The sequence below is a fragment of the Aedes albopictus genome, chromosome 3 (genome assembly GCF_035046485.1).
Source record: "Aedes albopictus strain Foshan chromosome 3, AalbF5, whole genome shotgun sequence".
NCBI classification, from domain to species: domain Eukaryota; kingdom Metazoa; phylum Arthropoda; class Insecta; order Diptera; family Culicidae; genus Aedes; species Aedes albopictus.
In genome coordinates this window covers 436,399,100-436,411,213 of record NC_085138.1, presented here as the reverse complement: position 1 = coordinate 436,411,213, position 12,114 = coordinate 436,399,100, and the positions used below count along the sequence as shown (strand labels likewise).

The window sequence follows — 12,114 nt, the reverse complement described above, 5'->3', positions numbered from 1 at the left end:
TCCATCATCATCCTTAGTCCATCAAAATGCATGCCATGTGAAAAAGCATTGAGTTATGTTTAAAAACAACAACATACTAACGCATTTTATATTACCTACTAGCATTCCCAACACATTAAATCCGCATTGCTTTACATACACAACGAGCGCAATCATAAAATCCATACCCGACAAGCATTCTCTTGCGTTCTCTTGCGATCACATGCGTCGAAGCAGCTCCATCGCATCTCCGAACTCATCGCAACTCATCTACTATGTGCGGTTCATGCGTTCTGCATATAGTTTCCACAGAGTGTGGTTCGACGCTTATCCGATCTCTTATCTCTTTGCATCGCACCTCAGCCACTATGTGCTCAACGTTATTCAGTTCGCTGCGTTGCGGACTGAACATGCTGCCACCCGGGAAAAGAGTGACACTGGTGGCTCCTTGGAATCTTCGTCCTGATGTGTTGAACGTACTGGTTCTTCTTCAAGGGAGGGCAGGGGTGCCAACTTGTGGATTGGCCGCTTGAAAACGCTGGTGCCCACACGAACGTCGACGACACGAGTGAGATCATCGGGACCTGGATAGGTTTTGACGATTCTACCCATTTTCCACTGTTGAGGTGGCACGTTGTCTTCCTTCAACAGGATGATCATGTTAGGGACTACATTGCGGTGCTTCTTCGTCCACTTTGAACGACATTGAAGCTCTACCAAATATTCTTTCGACCAGCGTTGCCAAAAATGCTGTCGAAGAAGCTGAATGTGCTGCCATTTTGACAGGCGGTTGATGGGGATGTCATCAAGACTAGGCTCAGGGATAGCAGTTAAAGGTCTGTTGATCATTAAATGGCCAGGAGTCAAAACGGTTGGGTCATTAGGGTCAGAGGAATGTGCAAAAAGAGGTCTAGAGTTTAGAATAGCCTCGATTTGACACAGCAAGGTCGCAAATTCCATTATTGTCAGAGAGGCGGACTGATAGACTTTCTTCAGAACAGACTTCACGCTTTTAACGCCCGCCTCCCATAGCCCTCCAAAGTGAGGCGCATTTGGGGGAATCGTGGTCCACTTAATCTCCTTGACTTGACAGAACTGTGATAGCTTACCGTTGGTTAGGTCAGACTTGAAGAGCTCGTACAACTCACGACCCGCATAACAAATTACAATTTGCCTTAATCTCCACACAGTAAATGACTTGTATGTGTTAATGTTAATGTACCACACACAGTTGCTTTCAAGTTCAACAATATGAAGTACTTTGCATTCGACTGTATTTAATGGCTTAATTAACACATATCAAGTGGTAACAATGTATTATATTGTGCAAATATTGTTAAATTATATGAGGATGAAATTTTGCGAGAAATGGTTGCAACATAGAAGCACACTTTGTCAAATGGTTTACGTTCATATTTGTACAACATACTGGCACATGTGCATTCAACTACATTTTACTACTGTTGTACAGTATGATAAACAGTTTCACACATTGGTATTTGTGAGCGGTTGAAACTTGATGGAACCTACTCGCAGGTTGACATTTTGCAAAGAAAAAAGACAAAAAATGGGATTTGTTTGGTCGCTAGTGTTCAAATACAGTTGCGGAAAATCTGTTCCGGGATAAATCTATAACGGCAGATTTTATACATTCCGGTGAGTATTCTGCCAAGCTTTCAATGGTTGGCCACAGGTTTGACATCAGATGATGAATGTTTGAACCATAACGTCGATCCTTTTCTTTTCGCAGTCGTGAACGGATTTTACCCAGAGGCATTCCCCGTCAGATCCAGCCCAGTAACTTCCAATACGGATGACCTGCGACAGCTTCAACTGAAGAAGAAGGACGGTGTTCTTTAGCAAAATTTTATGGTGAGTTGCAATCGATACCAGCGCGTGGTGATCTACTGACTAATACGCATTGTTTTTTTGTTGTAGGCATAGTTCCGGTATTCCGCGATTGCTGTTGATGGCCAGCACTATGTTTTCAACTTTCTGTGGACCGCTCCTGAATTAACAAACAGCTGCTGCAGCTTCTGTACTGTATTGGCCCTCGGACGTACCAGTGAGCAGAGCATAGTGAAGGATGTTTTAGCCTAGGTTGGTAGTCTATCAATTTTCTTGATCAATTCGCATTTCTCAAACTATTAGGCCCTTCTCGCCAAGTGTAGGGTCGTGAATTAAACTGCGGTTTTCTATCAAACCAGCAAACCTCAGCGGAAAGGATCTAGGAGGATGGGAATGGCTGCTGGGCATAATGCTTGCAGGTAAATAATCTTAAGGTCGATGATAAATATTTGGCAAATAAAAATCTACAGTAAACGCAGAACCGCATTTTTATTTCTAAACGGTTGAAATACAGCAGAACCATGTTTCATATGCTTAAAATACCTTGAAAGACCATTAATCAATAATAACACATACAGTGCTTGTTTTCTTTCAAATTTATTGTTAAACGGTTATCTAACCATTTTCTATGCAGTAAATGGTCTGAAAAACTGGATAATATATTGATTGTATCCTATACTGTATTGCGAAAAATTTGTTCGAGAAAACGAGCGATTTTTTATGGTAACCAATCTTAACCGCCTATTCCACATACTGTAATTTGGCGGATTACCATTTGTCAAACTGGCAAATCTGTACATAGAATGGTTATCTTACTGTTACCTTGAACAGCCTGTGAAATGGTTACATTTCAATTGGTAATAGTCATCAACAGTATGAGAAACGTTTCATTTACAGTTTGTGATTATGCGGGGAAGCTCTGATCGCGCGCCGATGAAATTCGTTCCGTTGTCGCTATACACTTCCTCGGGTACTCCTCTTCTGGATACGAATCTTTGTAGTGCTGCCAAAAACGCTTCAGTGGATAGGTTCTCCACCACTTCCAAGTGCATTGCCTTCGAAACCATACAGACAAATACACATATGTATCCTTTCACTGGAGCTGCTTTCCTGGCGGTTTGCTTTATGTAGATAGGTCCAGCGAAGTCTACTCCAACTTTCAAAAACGTAGGTGCAGCGGTGATGCGATACGACGGCAAGTCTCCCATGAACTGCTCAGCAAGCTTCGGGCTTGATTTGAAGCAAGTGATGCAACTTCTCGTCACCTTTCGTACCGTCGATCTGGCGTTCAGTATCCAGTAGCGCTCTCTTAGGGCTGTGATCACGCTACTCGGACCAGCATGCAGGTTTTCTCTATGTACCGATGCGATGAGTCTTCTCGTTACGGGGTGCTTGTCCGGAACGATCCATTGATGCTTTACCTCGTATGCTAGTTTGCTGTGACGAATTCTACCTCCAACTCGTAGTAATCCGTCGTCCAAGAAAGGATTCAGATTGCCGATTCTCTTGCATGGCTCCCCCGCTTGCAGGCGATCGATTTCATCCTGAAGTTCGCTCCTCTGGATCGCTTGGATGATCCGCTTGTTTGCCTCCTTCAATTCAGAAATCGTGGGCGTCGTTGCAGTGCTTCGTTCACCAATCTTACGGCAGTTTTTGATGAATCTTAAAACGTAGGCGATGATCCTTTGTGTCTTCCGAAATGACTCAAACTTTGTCAATATCGGAAGCTCCTCGTATACAGTTGCCACGTTGACAGATACTGCTGGCTTCCAGCGCTTGAAAATTGAAGCGTTTTACCTCAGACGAATCAAAATTTGCTCTTCTTTGACCGGCGCTTTTCAACCCAAAGCGGTAGCAATATGCCTTCATTGGCTAACATGCTTCAGAAGCAAGTGGGAGCGGGAGCAATAAAAAATATGAGTGAGAGTGAGGAACGACGATTCAGCGGCGTACGACTCTCTGAATCTCTCTCTTCGCCGGTGTATACGGCAATGAATATACTTGATTTTTATTTCGTTATTACAGTGCAAATGACATAAACACGAATTAAATCGATTATAATAGTCACGTCCATCATTCTCTTATGGACAAATTGATTGTTTTTACAAGTTTTGAGCAAAAAATAAATCCACTGAATCATTTACGCATCTTCAGCCTCACCGCAGCAAGTGAGAAATAATCGTCACCAGTCAATATGCTTCACCAGCCAACCGACCGATGAGGAATAGTGGTCGCGGATGGTTCGGTTTCTCTTTGCTCCCTGTGCGTGTTCGTTCGTAGTGATGGTTGGCGCTGATGAATGATCGTACCATACATATTCACTCAATTTCAAGCACTGCTGGCTTCAGTTCAGGAATCTCTCCATCTTCCAGAGCTGCAGGAACCACTTCGTCATATGCTGCACTGCACAGGAAAAACGGTCCATTCCACCATAGGTTGCTCGTCGCGAGCGCTTTCGCTGGCATGCCTCGCGATACAATATCTGCTGGGTTGTCTGCAGAGCGAACGTACTTCCAAACATGTTCGCTTTCGCTTGTAATCTCGGCTACACGATTCCTCACGAATACTTGCAGGCAGTCCAACGGCTTGTTTAGCCACGCAATGACCACCTGGCTGTCGGACCAGAGAGTAACCGGAACGTGTTCCAATTCCATTGCGTCAACCACTTTCTTAACCAATCGATGCAGGAGTAGAGCTGCCATCAACTCCTTGCGCGGGATGGACATAGGCGTTATGGAACAGACTTTTGACTTGCTTGTAACTAAGCTCGAACTCGCAGTACCATCGGAATGCACTGACCGAAGGTACACGCATGCTCCGTAGGCTGTATTTGACGCGTCTGCAAATCCATGGATTTCAATCCTTGCCGCTTCCTCCGAAATTACCCGCCGAGGAACTCGGAAGTCCTCTGCAAGTGGCAGCGCGTTCAAAAAATATCTCCAGTCGTCGAGTAGTTCTTCATCCAGTCGATCGTCCCAATCCATCTTGTTCTTCCACAGCTTCTGCATCAAAACCTTTGCGAGAACGATTACTGGTGACAACAGGCCGAGGGGATCGAAAAGCCTTGCTATAACTGACAGAACTTGCCGTTTTGTCGGTGCTGGATTGTTGCAGTCAGATTGTGCCCGAAACAGAAAATCATCTCCGACCGGATCCCACATAAGCCCAAGGGTCTTAATTACCTCATTGGCACTAGATTCTTCAATCTTTACCAGTTTATCTCGATCCTCCTCAGGAATAGAGTCCAGGAGTCGTTCATCGTTTGCAGCCCACTTGTGTAGATGAAAACCTCCGCGTTGCAGTAACGAAATCAACTCTCGTTGGAGGTCTCTCACTTCTACCAAATTGTTTCCACCAAAAAGTACGTTGTCCACGTAGAACATCTTCTTCACCAGCTCCGCTGCCAAAGGATATTCTGCTTCCTCGTCGATTGCCAGTTGATACAGTGCACGAATGGCCAGAAATGGTGCTGCAGCTGTACCGTACGTCACAGTTTGAAGCTCCAAGACACGCAGTGGCTCGTTGGGCTTCTTCCTGTAGAAAATGCGTTGTAGCGGAGTATGACACTTGTCCTTCAACACTTGCCGATACATCTTAGCGATGTCAGCGCTTAGCACATACCGATACATACGAAATTTCAAAATGATCGTCAGCAAATCAGGTTGAATTGTAGGGCCAACCATCATCACGTCGTTCAATGCCATTCCACCAACCTTTGCCGATGCATCAAACACGACGCGACACTTGGTAGTCGTATTCGACGGCTTGAGTACCGCGTGGTGCGGTAGATACCATCTCTGCAAACCAACAGGATCTTCCGCTTCATGCACTTCCTTGCAATGTCCAAGCTGCTCGTATTCATCCACGAATTCGTCGTACTGCTTCTTGATGTCCGGGTTCTTCTGCAATTTTGCCTCCAGTGCGTAGAATCTCCTCAGCGCCATTGGTCTCGAATCTCCAAGCTGGCTGATTGATTCCCGAAGTGGAACTGTACTACGTATCGACCATCTTCATTTCGACGAACTGTAGACTGGAAATGCTGCTCACACTGTTCAGCTTCAGTCATCACGCACTTCTCACTGGAAATACTTTCCACTTCCCAAAACTTTTGCATCAGTTCGTTTAAAGAGTCACTTGATGGTGATGCCACATTAGAGTTCACAATTGTTCCACAAAAAGCACTAGCATATTTTCCACCAACCAACCAGCCAAATTGCGAATCTCGGAGCGTAGGCAGATCTTCTGATAGCTTCAGACGACCGGCCTTGAGTATATCGTCGTACCATTCCATTCCAATCAGTAAATCCACTTGTCCTGGACGGAAGAACGTAGGGTCTGCCAACTGGATTCCAGCGGGAATGTTCCATGTAGCAGCGTCAACCTCAAAGGTCGGCAGGTTTCCTGTTACCTTCGGCGAGACCAAGCAATCCAACTCCATCTTGAAACCATTCTGCTTCGAACGAACCTCCACCCTCGCCCGTTGTCGAACGCTGGATCTGACGCTGTTGATTCCGGTGATTGGAATGTCGATTTCTTCTCGATTCACTTGCAGCTTTTCCAACATCGCCTCCGAGATGAAGTTGACCTGCGAACCACTGTCCAAAAGAGCGCGACATGATTGCGGTTTTCCATGTTTGTCCAAAATGTTGACCATTGCAGTCAGCAACAGCACTTGCGAAATTGGCTTCTCGACCACATTCGAAGCCACGGTGTTAGGTGTACTGCTACCCGGACCATTTGCGTTGTCTGGCTGCGCCGCTTGCTTTGGAACCTGCTGCTGATCTGTCACACTGGAATTGCTGGAACTTGAATTTTGCACTGAACCACCTTCTGTATGGAGCAGCGTATGATGCTTCCGCTTACACTTCGAACACGTCTTGCTCGATTTGCATTCTCCACTTCGGTGACCACGTCGCAAGCAATTGCAGCACACCTGTTTAAAACGCACCATCTTCAAGCGATCCTCCGCCGACAATCCGTTTAACGTAGAGCACTTGAACGCCAGATGGTCTCCTGCACAGAACTCACAGCTGCTTGATGACACCACGTTCACCTTCACGTTCGACGACTGCTTGCCGGACACGAGTCCTTTGACTGCACCACGCGCGGATTGTTTGACCTTACTATCACTAGTGGACTTTTGACAACGTTCAAGTACGGAAATGCGACCTTTCAGAAATTTGACAGTGTCCTCATATTCAGGCAATTCCCCATGGGCGACCGAGGATTCCCACAACTTCTTTGTCTCATCGTCCAACGCATTGGATAGGATGTGCGTTACGATTGTATCTGATACCCCAGTAAAATCTAGACCCAAATGTTTCAAATTTTCGACATGACCAACACATGAATCGACCAACTCTCTCAACTCAGAGTGGCTTTCTTGCGACATTTTCCTCATATTGAGTAGCCCAGAGATGTGATGATCAACCATTCGTCGCTTGTCTTCAAACCTTTCTGCTAAAATTTCCCATGCATGGTCATAATTGCCATCAGCGATGGTTTTTGCATCAATTATGCCAGCTGCGTCCCCAATTAGAGCCTTTTCCAAATGGTAGAGCTTAATTCGTGGCGGATCATTCGATCTATCGACCACGTCCCTAAACATGACCTTAAATTTTTCCCACTGCTCGTATTTGCCATCGAAATGCGGAATGGCACGAGGAAGCGACGGTTGAACCACAATCGGTTGTTGATTACGATTCGTTTGACTCAGCATCTCGATCCATGTTTCGAGAGCGAGGGAAATGTCGTCGTACAATGTTTCAAATTCAACGTACTTACAGTCTTGATCCTGTCTCTTACTCGGTGGGCAGACCGCCATGATGCGTTCATGGTAGTCCGAATACTCCTTGTAGGCAGCTTCCACTTTCTTCTGGTGCACCTTGACCTGCGGCAGCGTGATCTCCTCCTCTACGATTTGATCCATCATGTGCTTGACGCGTGTCAGCTTCGCCTTTGCTGAGCCACGCATGTGCACCAGCGCGTCGAACTCTTCCACTGCGTCGTCGTTGCTGGCGGCGGCGGAATTGCTACCACCACCTTCCATATTCTTCACAGGTGTACGCTTCGGCGGCATGATTCTTAATTAATCACTTGCACTAGCACTTTTGTCCAATGTTCATTAGCAGTTAATCACTTCACTCTTGTTCGATTGTCCAGTCTTCGCTTTGCTTCACTTTTTCCAACTTTTGTGCGGTGTGTGTTTTTGTCTCCAAGCCAGCCACTCCACTCAATCACGCCCAGTCGCGATGCGTTCCAGCCAGCAGCGATGATGAACCAAACCATCCGGTTCGAAGGACCAAAACATGTTGCGGCGTGTTGCAGTGGACTGTAAAACTGCTTTTCTTCTCCAGGCTGCCTTGATTGCAGCGCGCCCGCCGGTCTCACCGATTCCCCAAGTGGATTCGGTGTATGGAAACTGCCATGCAGCGACCGACGGACCAGCGGCGAACTCCATAGGGTGGGAAAACTATCTCCAAATAACTCTAGCCCTGAAAAGGACTCAACCGGACACGCAGGCGACTGGCGGACCAAGGGAATTTCCGAATCAGAAACAAACGACACACACACTGATTTTGTACTAATTCATTTTAATTTACTAATTACACTATGTACATAACTTTTCTTTCGGCCATCGTCGGCCCACACTTTTCTTCTGCCGGGCTTGGCTCGCCGGCTTGACTTCTCTGCTGTTGCTTCTGTTCACTACGAGATGCGTAATAATGCTGATGCTCGCGCCACCAAGTAGCGCTTCTTTTTCTCTCGTCTTCGACGGCCGTCGTCGACGACGACGATGGTTTTTTCCTCCTTCTCAGCGTGGCGATTGGCTCCTTTTTGGGGGGTTTCCTTCATGCGAAGATTGCGTGCTGCTACCTCGATTTGCTTGCGCTTTCTTCCTCGTGGGAAACGCGTGCTCGTTATTCAGTTCGCTGCGTTGCGGACTGAACAAAACTGTACACTGATGTCTATAGCCATGTTTAAGAAAGTCTGATCATAGCAGGTTATCTGTGCAGTTGTCACATTTTTCCAAAATCAAGAAGTTGATGAATCTTCTGGTGATTGAAAAACTCAAGGGTCGTCAAAACTTTTCCTCATTTGTGTTTTCAATGAAGATCATTCTCATCAGAGTGTAGGAAGATACCCAGACGGAGTTTGGGTTTAGTCCGACTAAACCTGTGCAGGACAAGAAAGACAAATCGTGTTTCAAACTGTAAGCTTGGATATTTTGCAGCTGATTGCCTCGTCAGAAACAAAAACTTGGCAATCACTTGAAACCGAAGAACAATGCTTTTTGTGCGATGTTGGCTGTTCGCAAGGGCAATGCAGAAGAATTTGTTTTTCGACTCGGCAGCAAGCTCCCACATGACCAGAAGTGAAGATAATTCCACGAAGCAATTAGTTTTCACGCACCCGATTGGTACGGCGAACTACCAGTGCATGATGTCTACAGCAAAAGGATTGGTGAATCTCGAGCTGCAAGAAGGACCCATTGAAGTTCTGGAGCTACTATCAGTCAGCAAGATTGGCCGCAAAGGATTTTTTTTTTTATCTAGTTCATTTATTTGGGGCTCAATCGCGTATAACGCTTTACGGAGCCGAGGATCTTTCTTTGTACTTAATAGTATACATTATACAGAGTAATAACTTTTTAATGATATCTGTTAGTAATGGGTGGAAGCCAGGGTACTCGTGGCAGCTCGAGGTTAGAAGGTCACATTTTGAGGGATGGACAGGGTAAGGATTGGGTCAAAGGTTTCACTGCTGCTCATCCGGTGGTGAATCGCATCTTGCTAGCGTATTCGGTGCCTTGTGGTGTTGGTACCAACTTGTTCTGGGACTTGGTCTTCCGGATGGCCAGGAGCAGCTTGGTAACACAAAGAGGACAAAACAGAGAAAAAAAAACTGGAGAAGAAAACACAAGCGAATTAAACTTTTATACCAGCAGAGCGAAGAAAGCCGAAAATACATCCCATGTATGTGACATCGCGGGTCCCCAACACATCTCTCACAAGAACAAAGGGTTGTCTACCTCGGGCCTCAAGGGTATCCAATAGTAGCGCTCTGGAGGCGTCATTATCCGGGCATTGCCAAACTACGTGGTCGATGTCATCATAACCGGAACCGCACTTAGTACAAACATTGCTCAACGCGAGGTTAATCCTGTGTAAATGCGCGTCTAGCGAGTAATGGTTGGACATAAGTCTTGACATCACGCGAATAAAATTGCGACTTACATCCAAACCATACCACCACACTCGCAAAGAAACATTAGGAATAATGGAATGTAACCACCGTCCCAGCTGGCCATCTCGCCAATCATTTTGCCAACTTTGAAGAGAACTCTGGCGAACAAAATGGAAAAATTCATCATGTGAAATTCTTCTATCATAGATCTCACCTTCCTGTGCGCCCACCTTTGCGAGAGAGTCCGCCTTCTCATTGCCATAAATTGAGCAATGTGAGGGGACCCATACAAAGGTAATCTTGTATGATCTTTCGACCAGTGCACCCATCTGCTCCCTTATTTTTGTAAGAAAGTAAGATGAATGTTTTACAGGTTTCATCGACCGGAGTGCCTCAATCGAACTAAGGCTATCCGAGAAGATGAAGAAATGGTCTACGGGCATGTTGGAAATCATCCCCAAAGCGAAGTTGATTGCTGCCAGCTCAGCAACATAAACCGAACAAGGTTCCTGAAGTTTGCGGAAGGCAGTGAAATTTTCATTGAAGACACCGAAACCAGTGGATCCATTTATGCGAGACCCATCAGTGAAGAATCTCTTACAGGAATTGACATTTTGGTACTTTTCGTTAAAAATGCGAGGAATAGATATACATCGAAGTTGATCTGGTATTCCATGAATAGCTTGTTTCATGGACAGATCGTATTTAACAGAGGAACTGTCATTAGTGAAGTGTACACGAGGAGGATTATAACCTGGGAGGCTTATATCAGATGACATGTAGAAAAGATAGATTCTCATGAATTTTGACTGAGTGTTCAGATTGAGCATTTCTTCGAAGTTTTCAATAACAAGTGTGTTGCTCACTCCACACTTGATAAGTAACCTTAACGAGAGCTCCCAGAATCGGTTCTGGAGAGGTTTCACCCCTGCCAGGACCTCTAGGCTCGCATTATGCGTTGAGTGCATGCAACCGAGGGCAATACGCAAACAACGATATTGAATTCGTTCCAGCTTCATTAGGTGGCAGTTTGCTGCTGAGTGGAAGCAGAAAGAGCCATACTCAATAACAGAGAGAATAGTCGTTTTGTAAAGTTTTATGAGGTCTTCCGGGTGAGCACCCCACCATGTTCCGGTAATTGTGCGTAGAAAATTGATCCTTTGTTGACATTTTTGCACCAAATACTTGATTTGGGTACCCCAAGTGCCCTTTGAATCAAACCAGACCCCAAGGTATTTCGAAGTCAAAGATTGGTCGATTTCTATTCCCAAAAGATTGAGTTTCAGTTGGGCTGGGTTCCGCTTTCTAGAAAACACAACCAATTGAGTTTTTTGCGGAGCAAACTCGATCCCTAAATCTCTTGCCCAGATTGACAGATTATTTAGAGAATTTTGCAATGGTCTTTGCAACATTTCTGCATGTGGGCCTTTTAGAGAAACCACAGCATCATCTGCAAGTTGTCTTAGCGTGCATTGTCCTTCCAAGCAACTATCAATGTCTTTCACGTAAAAATTATAAAGCAAGGGACTTAAACATGAGCCTTGGGGTAGGCCCATGTAACTAATTCTGGAAGTTGTCAGTTGTCCGAGATTGAAACTCATATGTTTTTCTGACAACAAATTATACAAGAAATTATTTAAAATTCCTGGAAGTCCACTATTGTGCAGTTTTTCTGACAATATTCCTATGGAAACTGAATCAAAGGCGCCCTTAATATCCAAGAAAACTGAAGCCAGTTGCTCCTTTTCCGCAAAGGCCAGTTGAATATCTGTTGAAAGCAACGCTAGACAATCGTTTGTTCCTTTGCCCTTGCGAAACCCGAACTGTGTATTTGAAAGCAAGTTATTCGATTCGACCCAATGGTCGAGTCGTGATAGGATCATTTTTTCCAACAATTTCCTTAAACATGATAACATAGCAATTGGACGGTATGAATTATGATCAGACGCTGGTTTACCAGGCTTTTGAATAGCTATTACTTTGACCTGTCTCCATTCATGCGGAACGATGTTGTTCTCCATGAATGAGTTGAACAGGTCCAGTAATCGTCTTTTCGCGATATCTGGGAGATTCTTTAGAAGATTGAACTTGATCATATCG

At 45.2% G+C, this 12,114-nt stretch overlaps 1 protein-coding gene and 1 long non-coding RNA gene across 2 annotated transcripts; one reads left to right on the top strand and one right to left on the bottom strand.

The window, feature by feature from the left end:
- Positions 1–1,135: 1,135 nt before the first annotated feature.
- On the top strand, positions 1,136–2,184 carry LOC134292102 (uncharacterized). Its single transcript, XR_009999465.1, has 3 exons — positions 1,136–1,635; positions 1,730–1,851; positions 1,918–2,184. It is a non-coding gene; the product is annotated as an uncharacterized LOC134292102 (long non-coding RNA).
- A 1,961-nt stretch (positions 2,185–4,145) lies between these two features.
- Positions 4,146–7,906, bottom strand: LOC134291058 (uncharacterized). Its single transcript, XM_062858338.1, has 2 exons — positions 5,852–7,906; positions 4,146–5,789 (listed from the first exon to the last, which is right to left on the bottom strand). The coding sequence occupies exons 1-2, from the start codon at positions 7,904–7,906 to the stop codon at positions 4,146–4,148; spliced, it is 3,699 nt and encodes a 1,232-aa protein (XP_062714322.1).
- Positions 7,907–12,114: the final 4,208 nt, after the last annotated feature.